We start from the raw sequence: 18,937 nt of genomic DNA, 5'->3' as shown, positions 1-18,937 counted from the left end.
ATAGAACCACTTTTGAAGCCTTTTTAAACGCCTGTGTATCTGAAGCTGTCCGAATCAGAACTAGAAGAGCTTTCCATTGCAATGGGAGCGGCCACTGAGAAGGGCCTGTCAGGCCCATGTTTCCCCAGGCTGGCGCATTTATTGATCAATGTCTCATTTTCAGCCTTAAAAATCATGTAAAGGATTTTCTACAAGTGGGATGGATTGATTGATTGATTGATTTATTTATTTAAAGGTTTTTTTTTTTTAATATACCGCGGCACGTTTCAAAAAATCACCTCGGTTTACAATGAACAATAATTTAGCAACAGGCTTTACAATCAATTCAGAAAGAACAAGCATATATCAATGAGGTCAGCAAACAAGGGATGGACTAGATCCCGGGGACAGAGCGGTGGATCAGCTGAGAGAGAGGTCTGGATCGTGTGCTCGTGTGCCCGCCCTTTGTACATGATTCTCGCTGCTCTCTTTTAGCTTTGCTCCAAGGAGGCGGCCGAGTGGCTGGTGGAGAAAGCACAGATTGCAGAGGAGGAGGCCAAGCTGCTAGCCCAGAAGGTTGCAGACGCTGAGCAGGAGCGGCAAAGGTTGGAAGTCACCGCGCTGAAAACCAAGGAGGAGAAGCGGCTAATGGAGCAGAAAATGAGAGAAGCCGAACTGATAGCCGTGAAGCTCATCAAAGAGTCAGACAGACGGTGAGACTAGGGAGTCAGTGCTCGGTGAGGGAGGGGGAGCCGCTTTATTGTGGGTACTGGAGAGGAAGTCATTTTGGGGAAAGTTTAATTTTGCTTGTTTTGCTATTATGTATTTTAATATGGAAGGGAGTGTCCTGGGGAATCTTACTGCATTAATTGGGAGGGAGCGTTTTTAGTTGTGAGATGTGATGTATCATTTCTCTAGTTAGAGAAGGGATGTGGGAGGCCTGTATTAGGGATTATTCTTATTATTGTATTTATTCTGTTTTATTGCACTGTCTGGATGTAAAATGCTTTTGAGTCCTCTATTTGGGGGAAAAGATGGTATAAAACCATGAAATAGAATAGAATAGAAAAAGTGGGACTTCCTGGGAAGAATCAGTTATTCTTTGCAACAAAAAAAAACAAAACAAAACAAAACCCTCTCCTTTGCCAGATGGAAAGCTGCAGTCCCTCTCAATGCAGTCAGAGGTGCAATTACTGTTTTTTTTTAATTTTAAATCCCACTGGCAGATGCATCCCAGGGAGATGAGCTGCACACTGTTAATGTGAACTTTGTTTTTGGTAACTGAATGAGCGCTTTCTTTGGGAAGCTGTTTTTATAGCTGAAGAGAAGTGTGAACATTTAAACGGTTAGGAACTGGTTTGACAATGACGTCGGGCAGATATTATGGTGCTGTGAATAATTAATGCGAACAACTGTTGTACAATTAAGTCACTGGGCTCAGGAAAAGCAACTTGTGCCGTTCACCAGGCATGATGGTGAGCGCAGTTCAGAGGGGCCAAGTGTGTTTTGCAAATGGAACTGACTTTACTACATTGCCCATGATGCTCAGCTCCACATTTAAAAAATGTGTTCTCCCACAAATAATCCTGGACTGGGTCTGTAGGCTGGCCTAGATCCTTCTCTCTCTGCTGGTCAGGAGAGCAGCTGATGTACGAGGAGTTGGGTGATAGAGAGTGGAGTAAAAGAGTTGAAAACAGGAGAGCGGGATGGAGTTTAGAATGGGTGGGGGACAATGGCACAGGTGAGTGTACACAACTGAGGCTGAGTGAACGTGGCTCAGGTACTACAAGATCTTTCCCATTTTTTGTCTGGCCTCGTGTCTGCATGCAAGTGGCCAAACCTCTGTGCATGTGAGAGTGACAAGCGGTGCAGATATTGCTGTTACTTCACTGATTCAGGCAGTCAAAACCTGAAATTAATGTAGCGTGAGCACTCCTCATGTATTGTGAAGTGCCAGTGAGATTTCTGTTGATACATCAGGTTCTCTTTTCTCTGTTATCAATCCTTTGCAAGCTGCACTGCAGGGCACTGGTGAGAAAAAAATACAGAACTTCTGATTTTTTTTTTTTAATTTGCATCACTGCTTTACTAAACTAGGACACTTCTTTGCTCATTTCACAATATGCATGGTACGCTTGCACATCTGCAGATTATTTTATAGAATGAATCAGATAATACCCAACCTTAATACCGACACCCAAAATGTTTGGGCATCTGTATTGAATTCCTTTTAATTCGTCTTTTGTCCACTTTCTGTTTTGTCTGACAGAGCAAAAGAGGCAGAACACTTGCAACAGCACCTGCAGGAGACCCGAGAGGCTGAGCGGAGAGCAAAGCAGAAACTGCAGGATGTAATTTAATCATCTTATTTTGGGTCGGGTACCTCAAAGATGTGACAACAGCAGGGAAATCACTTTCTGAAAGGTGTTGAAGGTTGTAACGCAGAAGCAGATGTGATAGGGAATAGCTAATCCTTCAGCTTTCCTCATGGGATGCTGCATTAATCTGTTTAACTACTGGCCAGATTTTCTTTAAAAGTGCAAAGCTGTTTTTTTTTTTAGAAACAATGACCTTTGGTGCAGGTAACCGAAATGATGTAAGTCTGAGAATGGTATTGGATGACTCCCTGCTGGCTACACTAACTGCCGCTTGCTGAATAGGAAGATTCCGGGTCCTGGAGGCTATCTTATAGGTCTCTTACTTCTGTAGTGCTTGTTTACTAGAGAGAGGTCTGCATTCATTGTATCTCTTAGTTCACCTCCAGACATCCTCTCCCTCCTCCTGCTGGTGTCGGAGACTGCAGCTGTGAAAAGGGGACTGTAAAACTGGATTTAAAAGACACAGACTGGAAAAGGTTGTCCATGGAGATTGAAAAAGAAAGGTACTGACAATACTGGTGGGTGACAAGAGTGGTTTGAAAAGGAGAATGCTTAATGGGTGGCTTTGACCGAGCTTCTGAATTATGGGGATAAAGCAGTTTCCGAGAAAATGTTTCCTTCATCATCCTAAATGATTTAGTGCTATTGTATATGAATTTATAAGAGTGAAACTTGAAAATAAGAACACAGAAGCAATAAATGCCCCAGAGTTCTATACGGCTCCAGCCCCAGGTAAATTTCCCCATCCTCCAGGGAGTAAGGATTGGCTTCATCATCCGTGCCGTTCAGGTCTCTATTGGCAACCGCAGCAGGTCTAGACGGACTCCGACGCTTACCTACAGCACCAGGCGCGCGGGAATCCACAGTCTGTGATCTTGATCTGTTAAGACTGGCCGGGGCTGTCGAGTGCGCCTGAAGAAAGGACTGCAGCTCTTGGCTGGAATTTATTCAAGAAAAGGCAGAAGGATCTGTATCAAAACCAGGGGGTATCGGTCCAGTGCCCACTGAACTACCTTCCTCCACTGACGAACCAGTTAGGGGAACCCCAATTTCAGATGAAACCTCTGGCAGCTCTTTTTCCATTCCTGTATCATGCTGGGAAGGACCGGGCTTAGCAAAATCAGATGGAGACAATTCTCCTTAAGCCTCCAAACAGCGCAGACACAAGTTAGAGGGGACGCCGGGCTGAGATGACCGAATATGGCAAGCAACACAAAGGGTAAGGTTCTTAGGCTTCTTTGCTATCGGCGCCATAACGTTGTCAGTAAGCTCCAACAGGCATCTGAGAGCCATGCGCCCAGCTGTGCTTGTGATAGGCACTTGAAAAAAAATTAGGCACTCCAAAATTAGGCGCCTAATAGACTATTCAGGTAGATGCACAAACTGAGCACCCACCCGAGCGCTCACCATCCGTATGCAACTTAAGTGCCCGCCTAGGCGCCCTTAAGCGCACCACTGTGGATCCACCTAGGTGCCCCTATGTGTGCCACTGAGCGCCCAGCTAGGTGCACAACTAGATGCATAGCCAGGGCATGGAAGTGGAAACCGATATACCTGCAGAGGGCAGCCTTATGTGCAGAGAAAAATGCATGAAAGCTGCAGTGGCCCACCATAGGGCGAATAATCCAAGCCTGAGAGCAGGGTCTAGCCCAGAAGGCTGCTCAACCCGCCAAGCTACCTGAGTCCCCAAGTTCTTCTGGAGGCGGGAACGGATGTCGGATCGTCACGCTGAGCACGAAGACCAGAGGGGAGAGGAATCCCTAAAATCAACTCCCGCTTACCTCTTTTTTTTTTTTTTTTTTAAATTACTCTTTACCTGAGCTCAGCCCATCCTGGTTGAGTACAGAGTCAGTCTCCGGCTGCGGGGGGGAGAAGGCATTGACCTTCACTGCCATGCTTGGCTCCTGCAACCGCTTGCCTTTCAGCTGTTTTGTATTTTTTTTTTCCTTTTTTTATGGCCAAGTCCACAAAAAACAGCTACCAGACCAAGGAACTCATCTGAGGGAGGGATCTGAAGATATCATCTCAGGAAACTCGACAGAGAGGGACCATAACATATCACCACAGGAGAGCGGGGCCATAAACGTCTTTTCTCCCACTACAAAAATGTTTTTTAACGCAATCCCCAGTAGAGAATTGCACAGCCACCATCTGCTGGAGACAGAGAATACTGGTGGGCTGATGTCAGTAGAGGGGTATATATTAGGGATGTGAATCGTTTTTGAACGATTAAAATTATCGTCAGATAATTTTAAAATCGTCCAAAATCGTTAGAGTGCACGATACAATACAAATGCCCCCGATTTATCGTCAGGGGCATTTGTATTGTATCGTTAAATAGGGCGCGGGAAAACCGGCACACCAAAAAAACCCTAAAACCCACCCCGAACCTTTAAAACAAATCCCCCACCCTCCTGAACCCCCCCAAAATGTTTTAAATTACCTGGGGTCCAGTGGGGGGTCCCGGCGCGATCTCCAGCTCTCTGGCCACGGCTGCGTTAAGAGAAATGGCGCCGGTGGCCCTTTGCCCTTATCATGTGACAGGGCAAAGGTAGCGCCGGCGCCATTTTGGTTCCTGGTTCCCGACATCACGCCTGCTGGAGATCGCTCCCGGACCCCCGCTGGACTTTTGGCAAGTCTTGTGGGGGTCAGGAGGCCCCTCCAAGCTGGCCAAAAGTCCCTGGGGGTCCAGCGGGGGTCCGGGAGCGATCTCCTGCACGCGTGATGTCGGGAACCAGGAACCAAAATGGCGCCGGCGCTACCTTTGCCCTGTCACATGATAAGGGCAAAGGGCCACCAGCGCCATTTCTCTTAACGCAGCCGTGGCCAGAGAGCTGGAGATCGCGCCGGGACCCCCCCCACTGGACCCCAGGCAATTTATAACATTTTGGGTGGGTTCGGGAGGGTGGGGGATTTGTTTTAAAGGGTCGGGGTGGGTTTTAGGGTTTTTTTGGTGTGCCGGTTTTCCCACCCTCCCCCGATTTACGATTTTTAACGATTTAAAAAAAACAAAAAAACAAAAAACGATCAGATTTCCCTCCCCCCCCAGCCAAAATCGATTGTTAAGACGATCGATCACACGATTCACACCCCTAGTATATATACCGTGCTGTCAGCTTTGCTCCGTCAACAGCAAAAAAGTGGAGTAGAGATGAGCGGTATACTAGATGGTGACAAACCAATTAAAAATGGTATAGCGTTAAAGGATCTAGGATCCTGATAAGGGTCTACGAATAAATCCAGACAGTGGAGGAAATTTCCCAGCCTTTCCACCTTTTTATTCACGCATTTCCAGCTTCTATTCATAGAGTACAGGAACAGTTTTGGTCCCCCTGCGGCAGGAGGGACAGAAGCCCAAATACTCAACTTAGTTAAATTGCGCCCCAGTGGGTTACAACTCAGTCAGATACGTACATGCGTGGAGGAAATGCTAGATGAAACAGGCAATTCAAAACACGGGCCTGGTGGAGGAGTTTCGAAGGTGGTGATTAAAGAACATGAATCAATGAGGCCGAGCGGCAGTCGGCTGTCTGAAAAGAGAATTTACTGTTGTGAACATTTTGGAAGGGACGGGTGCCCAATCCAGCAAGGGGGAGACCCCCCGAAGCGCTGATGGTGTAGCGACGTCGGAGTAATTTTTAGCAGATCACCGGCGCAGCGGGTCTAAGAACTGTCTGCAAAGGCAGCATAACTAGCTGAGTATTTGGGCTTCTGTCCCTCCTGACGTAGGGGGACCCAAACTGTTCCTATACTCTGAATAAAAGTTGGAAATGCTGGGAAATTTCTCCACTGATTTATTCGCAGATCCTTATTAGGATCTTAGAACCTTAGCGCTCTACCATTTCTAATTAGCTTTGCTCCCTCTCCATCTGCTGGTAGAGGATCCACCTGTCTGAATGCTAAGAAAATATAAATATAAATAAAAAGGGCAAACACGTACCTAAAGAGTTTCTAGAGAAGCTTGCTTCACGGTGATGCATAGGAAACAGTTAGGTGAACGAGTAAAGATTCTTTCCGAACTGGCACGAAAAGATCACCGGATTCCGGGGATCTAATCGGGAAGAGATCAAATTACATGAGCACTGACCATTCTATATCTTGATTTAGACTAAGGGGAAGTAAGAACAGTAACCTAAAGATCCATCTCTGTTCCTTTTCTCTAGTCTCTTTAGGTACGTCTGCTCTTTATCTTTATATTTGTGAAGGGAGCTATTAACATTGTCTCTTGTTCGATATAGTTTTTATCTACCGTAAGTACTTTATTCAAGAATTTTCTCTGCTGGGCCTGTTTACCTTTTGAAATTAACAGCTGAGTCGCTCCAGAAGAAACCAGCAGGCCATGTTGGGGGACCATAGGCTTAAAGTATGGACTTGCCACAGTGATAAAACTGGAGTGAATGTTGATAGATGAATGAAGGATTTTGGTCACTTGATGAGCACTTGAAATTTTAATCGAATAGCTTGTATTTAAAAAAAAAAATAAACAAAAAAAACCACCCTTACCCTCACACTTCTTCTTTGAATATTTGGGATATGACAAACGTGCCATAGGGCCGGGAAAACTGACACGAAATACAAGAATTTGAGTTACACCAAGCTGAACAGCTCACCTGGATGCTGCAGAGGCGCAATGGTGACACCTAGTGGCCAGAATCAAGGTGCCTAGGCACTGCGTTCTGCAAGTCGCTAGGATCAGCATGAAATGAGGAACCTTGCTTCCCCTCCCCCCTTTCCTCCATTGGTGGTTGTGAATGAAAGCTGGTGGCACTGTAGCTCAGTAGAGGCTGTGTTCAATTTGAGCTTCTACAGGAAGAAACTGTTGGACCACAACTAAGAATACAGTTCATGTGATTTAAGCAATACAAAAATGCTTTCTTAAATCTTGCTTTTCATGCCTGTAGATTATCTACCTAAAACATTTGTTAGTGCCTAATTGTGAATGGGAGTCTGTCTTTTCTGCTATCCTGCGGAGCACAGGTTGGATTACCTGGAGAAGAGCAAACAGCTTGAAGACCAGCTGAAGGAGCTGAAATGTGAAATCCATGCACTGAAGCTGGAGGAAAAACAGCTGGGGCTTGTCACTCACTGGAATGGATCTCTGGGGTCCTTGGATGCGCCTTTAGGGCATGTAAGTAAGGAGAGTTATCCAAAGAGCATCCCAGCTGGAATGGCAGCGAAGTTCTTTAGGCAGCAGCTTGCAGAATCTGGCTCCCAGGGTAAGGGTCTGATTCCTAAAAGGCTTTTCTCTCATTCTGTCTGGGTGGGGGGAAAAACTTAGAGAATCCGGCCCTACATGCTGCCTCCATGTATGCAGCATTTTTTCATTTAACCTCTGATTAAAAACAGATGTTTTATAATTGTATTAAAACCCTCCAGTGAGTAGGCATGTGCCAGTGGGATGATGGCATTGCTACTGTTGCATCTCATCTCTGTGGCTCTGCAATCTTGTTTGTTTTTTGTAGCTGCAGACTGGCTATTAGCAGGAAGCTATGTCCTGTGGCTTTGCCTTGGCCATGCTTACCCTTCTCTGTTCATAAGCTGTCTGCAAGACACCTGCACTGTCAGATAATATTTGTGAAATAAATGGTAGGTCATCAATTTGAGGTAGAATTACATGGTCCACAAATGTAGTGAATGGGGAAAGGACGGACAGAAATGAAAGCCAGGGCTGGGCTGGTGGCAGTGCTGCCATGCGGAAGGTTGGGTCTAACGTTCCCTGCAACCATGACCAGACTAGGTACATTGGGAGGGGGAATATGAAACAGGGGAAAAAAAATCCCTGGGTAGTTATGAATGAAGGGTCATGACGCTGGTGTCCAGCTCTGGTTCCAACTGACCTGAAAGCCGAAAGGAGCATGAGGAAACTGTCAGGTCAAAAAAAGAAATGAAAGCCAAGTTCTGGGATTACAGCTACAGAACAGTTACAGTATGAGTAGTGGCACTGTGACCTTCTATGTACTTCCTGACGGACCCACTCCTAGGACTAAAAAAGAACTTTAGTTTTCAGGCTTAATCAGCATCTCAGCATCTGTTGAGGCTGCCAACTTGTGTACCACTGGGTATATTCCACTAGGAGCTGGAATGAAATCGACCAGGTCACTTCATGGAAGTCACCATACATGATGTTCACCTGGTAAATGACTTGGGTCAACAGCCAGACACAACAGTCCATGCACCCACCTTCCAGTCTTGTAACACGTTGTGAGCTATGGTGCTGTGAATCGCTGGTATGTTTGCGTCTGAAATACTGTGTGTACGTTTTTCTTCCATTCTGCGAAGGCCCCACCATGGACAAGACCTTTTGAAGAAGATCGTATAGAGAAAAACCTTCAAAGTGCCTTTCCTGATAACCAATACAATATTACAGGTAGCTGGCCACATCCCAAGGGAGTCTTGCGAGTATCATCAATGGAGATGTCATTGTTTCCAAAAACTAACTTAGCCCTCTGCAATGGAGGGTTAGGAACAAGAAAAAATACCGGAAAGGTAAATGGTTTCTTTTATCTACTACAGTATTTATTAATATTTGGCATCTATATGGATACTGTACATTAAAGCATATATTACTTTGGTTGCCAAGTGTCATGCCTTAGGATACATGTTGCTAAGTAACGGGCCAATACAGTAAAAGTCGCGGGAGAGCGGGCGAACGCACAGGCCACTCTCCTGTGTGCGCGATTCTGTATTCAAATGAGGGCCAGCGACAAAAAGAGGCGCTAGGGACACTAGCTCGCCCCTAGCGCCTGTTTTTGGACAGGAGCGGCGGCTGTCAGCGGGTTTGACAGCTGATGCTCAATTTTGCCGGTGTCGGTTCTCAAACCCACTGAAAGCCATGGGTTCGGAAACTGGACGCCGGCAAAATTGAGCGTTCGGTTTTCAACCCGCGAGCCGTTTTCAAATTTTTTTTTTTTAACTTTCAGGACCTCCGACTTAAAATCGCCATGATATTAAGTCGGAGGGTGCACAGAAAAGCAGTTTTTACTGCTTTTCTGTGCACTTTCCCGGTGCCCGGAGAAATTAATGCCTACCTTTAGGTAGGCACTAATTTCTGAAAGTAAAATGTGTGGCTTGGCTGCACATTTTGCTTTCTGAATCGCGCGGGAATAACTAATAGGGCCATCCACATGCATTTGCATGTTGTGGGCGCTATTAGGTTCGGGGGGGGGGGGTTTGGACGCGCATTTTCGACATGCTATTACCCCTTACTGAATAAGGGGTAAAGCTAGTGTGTCGAAAATGCGCGTCCAATCGCCGGAGCGCACTGTACTGTATCGGCCTGTAAATAAGGTAGGAAGATAAGTGTGGAGGAATTGTATGCTACTTTCTCCATGTCTCCTGTCTTGCTTACTGTTTTCTTGTTTCCTGTGACTCCTAGGTTGAGCAGCATAGCTCAGATCTGATTTACATTTGACCTGATGCACTCCATAAAGATGTCCAGAAAGAGGTGATTTAATCAAGCCTATGTCGTAATCTGTTGTTTTGTGTTGGGAAAGCAAAAGAGTGCTGGGCCTGATAGAGAGTGGGAAGCCTCTTGTGCATTCCTAGTGCTTTTCCTAGAAAGCTCTGGAATAATCTTCCATGATGGTAGTCAAGTGACCCATCCGTGTGGATTCTTGTTCCCACTTGCCATGAGAGAAGATCATGGCAGTATTTCTCTGTTGGATTCTCTGCAGGCTGCGATTTCTTTTTATTGGACTAATATAACATGTACTCAAAGCTGATGAGGTACACAAGCTATTGAGACCCTATAGGTCCTTCCTTCTGATATTGCAACCTACAAAGAAAATGAGGTCCAATCTGGCTACCAGAATCTGCATTACTGAATAAGAAGATACTCCTTTTCCATAATTATTTATCTTGAGTGTAGGAGAATGTTACGCTACCCACAAAGTTGTGATGTGGGTGCCTATTATATTCTTGCTTGAAATCTTAACTCCTATTGCCAATGATCCTTAGAAACAAAGAATTTAATAGCAGATAAAGAACCTGAGGCCCACCTAGTAGGCCCAGCTTCCTTTCTGTTGCTTGCTGTAGACCAGGGGTCAGGAACCTTTTTGGCTGAGAGAGCCATAAACGCCACATATTTTAAAATGTAATTCCATGAGAGCCATAAAATATGTTTAAAACTAAATACAAGTAAATGTGTGCATTTTATGTAAGATCACACTTTTAAAGTACAATAAGTCTCTGAAAATATTACACCAGGCCTTAAGACACCAATACATCTCCTATTAGGAAAACGGACCAAGCCAGGCTGCTATAGAGTCCTACACAGAAACTACACGCCAGCAGAAAACCTCACCTGAATCACGTGCTGTCCCTCACCTAACAAAGAATAAAGAGACCAAAACGCATAACAAGAAGCATGCAGAAAAAACTGAATTGGAAACTGCAACAAGCCAGAGTCTCTGTATGCAGTGCAACAAAGGAAAAAAGAAACATCACCCATCCTTATTAAACAAATCAAGAAATATAAAATCATCAGCAGTAAAACTGTACTAACAAAAAGAACATATTTCGAAACAGCTGATGAGTGGAATATCCACTAATTAAAAACTCATAAAAAACATTTCCAGATACCAACAAAATATTTCAAAATAGACACAAAGACCCAGTAATGAAAAATAATAAGGATACAAAATTTTTTTTGCTCTGCATACCTGGGAACGTTTGATATCCAGGTGTCCTGAGATTGTTCTGAATTAGCAGGAGGCGGGGTGGTTTGCTTGGAACTTTCTCCTCTCTCAGTCACATACCAGCGCTCTCTCTCACACTGGCTCTCAATGACACACCTATACACACATGCTCTCAGTACTCACATATACACATGTTTTTCTCTCTCACTTATATAGGCTCTTAATTACACATTTACACACATGCTGTCTATCTTTTCTCGCTTACACACACACACACAGGCTTTCAATCACATAAATACATGCTGTCTTTTTCTCTCACACACAGACTCTCATTCACATGCTTACAAACATGTCCTCTCTTTCTCTCATTTACACACAGGCTCTCAATCACATACTCACATGCTCCCTCACCTAAATCAGCTCTCAATCACACACAGACACACATGATCTCTCTCTTACTTATACACACAGGCTCTTAATCATACATACACATGATTTCTCTCACACACAAAGGATCTCAATCATACACACATACTCTTTCACCCAAACAGGTTTGCAATCTCAAACTTACACATACAGGTTCCCAATGGTAAACTTACATTCATGCTCTCTCTCTCTCTCACAGGCAGGCTCTGAATCACAGACATACTCTCTTTCACATGTACAGGCTCTCAATAATTCACATACATGCAATCTCACACACACACACGCACACACACGCCCCCCCCCCCCCCGCGGCCCGGAAGAGGAAGTGGAGAGTATCGGGTGCGTGCGCGGCAAGAAGAGGCCACGCTAGTGCGCTCGGCATCGGCCCGAAGAAAAGAAGACTGCAGCGCGACTTGGAGGAAAATGAAGAGCTTCAACCACGGCCGATGGGACTCCGCCTCCGCGAGGGCTGAAAATGAAGAGGTTAGCGTTGGGAGAAGGCTGCTGCTGCTGCCGCGAGTTCCCGGGGTGGGGGTGGGGGAGAGAGAGAGTGAATGAGCGAGCAAGCATGTGTGTTTGCTCGCTCATTCACTCTCTCTCTCCCCCACCCCGGGAACTCGCGGCAGCAGCAGCAGCCTTCTCCCAACGCTAACCTCTTCATTTTCAGCCCTCGCGGAGGCGGAGTCCCATCGGCCGCGGTTGAAGCTCTTCATTTTCCTCCGAGTCGCGCTGCAGTCTTCTTTTCTTCGGGCCGATGCCGAGCGCACTAGCGTGGCCTCCTCTTGCCGCGCACGCACCCGATACTCTCCACTTCCTCTTCCGGGCCGCGGGGGAGGGGGGGGGGCGGAAGAAGAGAGCACGCCAGTGCCGCTGACTCCAGCTGTCCTGCCGCGTTCCGCCCGGGCTGACAGCATTTTAAGCCCGGGCGGAGGAGGACCGGGGAGCAGCTGGGTCAGCGGGAAAGTGTGGCGACACTTGTCTGCGAGCCAGATGCAGCCCTCAAAAGAGCCATATCTGGCTCGCGAGCCATGGGTTCCCGACCCCTGCTGTAGACTTTAGCTGATCTCTGGCTTTTCTTCACTTCTTTGGTTCTTCTCCTGTTTTAACCTGGGCCTTAAAGGACTACAGGGAACCAAGAATATTAAGATATGACTCAGCACACCAAGAATGGGCCTCAGTCTCCAGGTAGTTCAATAACATGATTTAGAAAGTGAAGAGGAGACAAATGCTGCTGCTGTTTAAAGCTGAAGGCACATTCTCAGTGATTAATCCTAGTGTTCAGGGGAAAGCTGCTGATCAGCTCATGCTTGGGATGGCTCTAGTTTAGGTATCTCCATAAATGAACTTTCGGACGATGATATGCACCACACTACACATCCTTCGTGCAACATGCTTACAGGTACAGCCGTGAAGCTCAGATAATTTGCACATAGAGAACATAAGATTCACATTCAAGAAAAAACAGAAGGTAACTGTGCCATCCTTTTTTCTTTAAAAAAAATACCAGTATTTCTTTTTTCTTCTGCTGCTTGTAAAATTAAAAAAAGGGAGACTTTTCAATGTCTAGCAATAGGACTTTATCCGACACAGTACTGAAGGCCCATCTTTGGACAGGCTCCCAGGTTTTATATTAATTGTCAGTGAATGTGCATTTTCCTCCTTTCTTGGGATTGATGATGCTGACAAAGGCTTCCAATACATTCGCTGTGGATTAGGGCCTGGAGAGGCAAATGCTGTAAGCCGTGTTTCCAAGAGGGCACGTTTTTCTTTTAGTACGTTTTGTCGGTAATTCGTGAGAGGTTTTCGGTATCGGTATACTTAGGGAGGGCCTTGCATTGTAGTGACACATTCTTGCAGCAAAACCGCATTTCTGTAGTTTTAAATGACTGGCACAAACTCTTACAAATGTGCTATCAGTCCTATCCCTCACCCCCCTCCAGAGGTGATTGCATGAATGTTTCGGACTTCCTTAGTCGTAAAACTCAGTGTATAATCTAAATGAGACAAAACTGAATGTGCATGTACAGCATGTCTCCAAACATCTGCTTTGCTCCTGTAAAATAACATTTTAGTTTGGGGTTATGACTCATGAAGTTTCTCTCTGACCTTCACATGTTCTCTTTAGTTTTGGAAGCCTTTGCCCATGACCCAGGAGGCAGAGGAGGTGCTGCCGTTCCATGTGACTGCCAGAGATGGGCTCTTTCCCGCCGCCATAGAGAATGGGACAGCATTACCACTGGTCGCAGGACTGAAGGAGAACTGTGTGTATCACACAGTTTTGACACCCCTCTTTACAAATACTGAAAACAGATCTCAAGAGCAAGGCGAAGCTGGTAAACAGACAGCAGCCCTCTGGCTACAGCCTTTTTGCTCACTGTGGATTTAAAAGTATGTCCTAGCTGTATTTCTTTGTTCAGAATGAAAATGTTTTTGCAGATTTTTAAATAAAATTAAAATTCTTTGTGATTTAAGGCTTTTGTTTGATAAAAATTTTCCCAAGGTATTCTGCAGTATGAAACAGCCTTCGGTCTATCCTCGTGTCATGTGCTGGAAGTAGTATGATTTAAATGCTTTCTCCTGCTGGTGGGGCTTTCATTTATCTGTTGGCAATAAAGACCCAGGCTTATCTTGATAAAACACGCAAGTGAAAGTGTTTCCTCTGCCCGTTTCCTGATCAGAAATATGACTGTTAGCTTTGCCTTAATGGGGTTGGGATGAGAGCTTGTGAAGGCTGTGGGGGTGTTCTGGACCCCATTTCCTCTTCCTTCTTTGGATTTGTAGCTCAATTGGATGCAGCCTGTTGAGCCATGGCACCATGAATCTTCATTCACAATTTGGGGTTTCTCTCTCCCCACCTCACACAGCCATTACAGTGACTATCCTTGACTCCTTCTGAAGCCCAGCTACTAGGTACAACCACTAGGTGTCACCATTGCATGATGACTGGGACTTCCTTCTCCTAGGGACTATGAACGCTGCCTCCACAGCTGCCCCAGCCCAGGGAATAGGGCTGTAACAGACTCCATTTTACTTTTCAGGATAGGTTGAGCCATGCTTGGCATTACTCCATTGTCTGCCTGGACCTGTAACTCCTGATGTGCTTAGGAAGATCTGAACTACAGGTCCAGGCAGGCAGAGGGGTAAAATCAAGGTTGGATCAAAATGTCCTGAAAAATGGAGTCAGTCCACAATCCTCCCAGGGAATGGAAGATCTGACCCAGTAAGGAAATTTAGGTCTTTTGCATGGCTGCATGTAGCAATCGCTGAGTTGGTCCAGCATTTTTGCTTTTTTTGATTAAAAAAAATATTAATCTTGACCATGGATTCATCTCACTCAGGCCCTCTTTTCCCTACCACTGCTTTCTAATTTCTTTTTTACCCTTTTGAAACCCATACCAGAATCTGATTAGTTCAAATCCCAAAAGTTCTCTCTTTTACGCGAGGACAATGTTCAGTGTAATGTGGCTGCATTAACGTGTTCAGATTGTCCTCCTCTCCCCGGTTAAAAGGACGTGAAAGCTTCCATACCATGCAACCTCCTCAGGAAATAGAAAAAGTCACGGGATAGAACATGAGGTGCTATTGTGGACCGGTAACTGACAGAGTAGGACTAAATGATCAGTTTTCCCAGTGTGGAGAGGCAAATTAGTGTCATGCCTCAGGAATCTGTGCTGTTTACCATATTCGTTAAGGATCTTGAAAAGGCAACAGTGAATGAAGTGATCCAAATCTGCAGATGACTCAGTTATTCAACGTAGTTAAAACATGAGCAATCAATGAGGGATTGCAGTTGAATCTTGTGAGACCAGGCAGCAGGACAGTTACAGCAGATGAAACTGAATGTGGACAAATGCAAAGTAATGCACATGGAAATAAAATAATCCTAACTATATGTGCACAATCCTGGATTCCATATTAGGCATCATCACTCAAGAAAAGGATCTTGAAGTCCTTGTGGACAATACATTGAAATCCTCAGCTCAGTGTGCAGGAGCAGTAAAAAAAAACAAAAACCCAATTACTACTTCCCTAATCATTTCTTTTTCTTTAGGACAGACTGATGAATTCAAAACAACTGAGTTATGCACCTCTACCACCAGATGGAGACTGAACAGTACATACACCCCTGCAGCGACATCAGCCCGCCAGTATTCTCTTCAAAAGCAACTGTGGACAGACTGGCAAAAAACTTGATTTAAAAGCAGTCAACCATTTCAATACTCAGCCAACAGGCAACACTGAGCTCAGTCAAGAATATATTACACGAGGCTAGGGACGGGACTAACACTTACCAGTAATCCCTGAAACACATGGCCACACAGGAGGACCACAATACAGTCATTCAGGAAATTATCAGGTAAGTAGTAATTTCTCATTTCTTGTGTCCATTCAGCTGTATCCAGAACAAATGGAATGTAGCCAAGCTACTCCTGAATAGGGCAGGAAGCTGCCCATGGTCCAGTCAAAACTGCACGTGCAAAGGCTGCATCCTCCCAGGCTTGCATATCCAGATGATAACACTTGGAAGAAGTGTGTAAAGAGGACCACCTCGCAGCTCAGCAAATGTTGACGGGAGACAACAATTTCACTTTCACCCATGGCACTGCCTCAGCCCTAGTGGAATGAGCTCTGACCTAACTAGCAAACAGCTTCCCAGCATCAACATCTGCAGCCGTGACTACCTCCTTAATCCAGGGAGCTTTTGTAGCCTGCGAGACCGACTCTCCTTGCCTAGTACTGCCGTGAAGGACAAACAGGTGATGCATCTTCCATAAAGGCTTGGTATCCTCCAGATATATCTCCTGCCATCCAAGGGTCACAACAGACGATACTCCTCTACATCTCTCTCTCTGTCCAGAGATGGACTGATCTGAGTGAAAGTCAGTGACCACCTTCGGTAAAAAGCAAGGAAAATCACACAGCTGTACCGCCCCCAGAGTCACATAGAGGAATGGTTCCCGGCAAGACAAGACCTGCAGCTCAGAAACTCTACGCGCAGAACAAATTGCCACAAAAAAACACTGTTTTCAAGGTCAGCAACCGCAAGGACAGGATACGCATTGGCCTAAATGTAGTGCCCGCTAAAAATTCCAGCACCAAATTAAGATTCCATAAGGGTAAGAACGAAGATGTTTCACTCCTTTCAAGAAATGGGCCACAACAGGATGAGCCGATAAGGAACCACCATTCACTTGACCCCTGAAACAGGTGAGAGCTGTTACTTGTATCTTTAAGGAATTAAGGGCCAAGCCTTCATTCAAGTCATCCTGCTAAAATTCCAAAATGAGTGGGATCTTAACCGAACGAGGAAGAGCACTTCAATCCTCACACCAGGCCTCAAACAGTCGCCAAACCCACACAAAGGCCAAGGAAGTGGAAAACTTTCTTGCTTTTAGCAAGGTGGAAATCACTGCCGCAGAGTATCCACATTTCAGCAAGCGAGCCCTTCAAGGGCCATACCGTAAGAAAAGGGCCATACCGTAAGACAAAATCAAGTCAGATCTTTGTGAAGAACAGGACCCTGCTGCAACAGATCCCTGTGTGCCAGGAGCCACCACAGATCTGCATACCACAGTCTCCTAGGCCAATCTGGAGCAACCAAGAGCACCATCTCTCTGTGGTGCTTGATTTTTTCGAATCAGTCTGCTCAACATGGGGCATGGAGGAAAGGTATAAAGCAACTTGTCTTCTGGCCACTTCTGCACTATGGCATCGAGCCCCAATGACCCTGGATTTCTCTTGCAACTGAAGAATTGTGGAACTTTTGCATTGCGAGAAGTCGCAAGCAGTTCTAGGAACGGGAGACCCCAGCGGTCCAGAATCAGCTAAAATGCCTCGTCCAACAATACCCATTCTCCTGGGTCCAGACTCTCCCTGCTGAGAAAGTGTGCTTGTACATTGTCTTTTCCTACTATGTGTGAGGCTGAGATCATCTGGAGATGCATTTCTGCCCATTCCATAAGTTGATCTGTTTCCTGCGACACTTGTTGGCTCTTGATTTCTCCCTGCCCGTTGATGTAAGCCACAGTCGTTGCATTATCCGGACCTATCACCCCTGCAGCCTGTTGTTGAACTGCAAACATGCCAACTAGATTGCCCTGGCTTCCAGACGATTGATGTTCCAGAAAGACTTCTGTATTTCAACCCCCTTGCACCGTCAGCGCCCCAATCAAGAAGACTCGCATCTGCTGTTAGTACTAGCTAGTCTGGTGGTGCCAGGGAAACTTCCCTCCTGAGTTGATCCACCTGCAGCCACCACTGCAGTTGGGAGGAGACCTCCATCAGCAGGTGGAGCCGAATCGAACAGTCCTGAGACTGCGGGTTCCACCGAGACAGCAGGGAGCATTGAAGAGAATGCATATGAACTCTCACCCGTGGCATCACTTCCAGGGTTCCTGCCCTCAGGCCAAGTACTTACAGGTAGGACCATATGGGTCGGACGCAAAGTGTTCAGCAACAGATGAACAACTTCTGAATTCGAGCTTCCAGCAGGAGAACCTTCCCCTACTTCATGTCGAACCAAACCCCAAGTTATTCCAACAACAAAGAAGGCTGAAGACTACTCTTGGCCAGGGTCATCACCGAGCTGAGCTCCAGCAACAGGGAAATCACCTTGTGAGTCACCGGGTGGCACTTTTCCAGTGACTTGGCTCGAATCAGCCAGTTGTCCAAATACGGGTGCACTAGGATCCCATCCTCTCTCAACTCTGCTGCAACTACTACCTTTACCTTGGAAAAGGTCCTGGGCGCAGCGGCCAGACCAAAGGGCAGCGCTGGCAAATGAAAATGATGTCCCATAACTGCAAACCGCAGAAAGTGTTGATATTCTGTTCAGATGAGAATGTGAAGTTACGCCTTGGACAGGTCCACAGAGGTCAGAAATTCTGACTGCAGGGCTATTACCACCGAGCGTAAGGTTTCCATGTGAAAATGCTTCACCCGCACATGATGGTTGACACCTGTGAGGGAAGAAAGGAGCCCTCCTTCTTGGGCACAATGAAATTAATGGAATATCACCCTGTATCTTCTTGAGACATGGGCACTGGAACCACAGCCCTCAGACTGAGGAGCCTTGCCAATGTTACCCTCCACTATCTGCTTCTGCTGTGGAGAGTAGCAGGGAAACTTCAGAAATACATCCCACCGAACACTGCAAAAGTCCATCGCATATCCTTTTTATATCACCTCCAGGACCCATTGATCCAATGTGATTTCGACCACACCATCGCCGGTACATCAGTCGGGCCACGCGCCCTTAGGCATCTGGTCAACATGATGGCTTCCAGCATCAAGCTGATCCGGGAACGCCGGAGGAGGACAGCCAGGAGACGCCGCAGCAGCTAGCCTTCCATCAACCCTGGAGGGAGTCGCCAACGAGGTAAGGTGGGCAGAGCAGAGACATCGGACAGCGACGGACACAACACGCTGCCACTCTAGGAGTACTCCGGGCCTTAACAGTAGGTCTAGGTTAAGGTTCTCACCTGTGACTCTGCCCTGGGAGCATTGGACAGGGCTGAT

General features: G+C 46.1%; 1 protein-coding gene across 6 annotated transcripts in view; it reads left to right on the top strand.

Moving 5' to 3' along the window:
* Positions 1 to 13,939, top strand: part of LOC115096941 (merlin-like) — a 57,301-nt gene extending 43,362 nt beyond the window's left edge. For 3 of the 6 annotated variants that reach the window (XM_029612264.1, XM_029612263.1, XM_029612265.1), the window contains exons 14-20: positions 475 to 692; positions 2,249 to 2,330; positions 2,733 to 2,860; positions 7,335 to 7,485; positions 8,637 to 8,843; positions 9,733 to 9,801; positions 13,545 to 13,937. In XM_029612264.1, coding sequence (XP_029468124.1) covers positions 475 to 692; positions 2,249 to 2,330; positions 2,733 to 2,860; positions 7,335 to 7,485; positions 8,637 to 8,843; positions 9,733 to 9,768 — 822 coding nt within the window. In that variant the 3' untranslated portion in view covers positions 9,769 to 9,801; positions 13,545 to 13,937. Of the gene's footprint in view, positions 1 to 474; positions 693 to 2,248; positions 2,331 to 2,732; positions 2,861 to 7,334; positions 7,486 to 8,636; positions 8,844 to 9,732; positions 9,802 to 13,544 lie in introns of all 6 variants that reach the window. The other 3 variants (XM_029612268.1, XM_029612266.1, XM_029612267.1) reach the window with 2 other exon arrangements.
* Positions 13,940 to 18,937: the final 4,998 nt, after the last annotated feature.

Source organism: Rhinatrema bivittatum, chromosome 8 (assembly GCF_901001135.1).
Source record: "Rhinatrema bivittatum chromosome 8, aRhiBiv1.1, whole genome shotgun sequence".
In the NCBI taxonomy this organism is placed as follows: Eukaryota; Metazoa; Chordata; class Amphibia; order Gymnophiona; family Rhinatrematidae; genus Rhinatrema; species Rhinatrema bivittatum.
The sequence above is the reverse complement of the archived record's forward strand: the minus strand, read 5'-3'. Positions and strand labels throughout refer to the sequence as shown.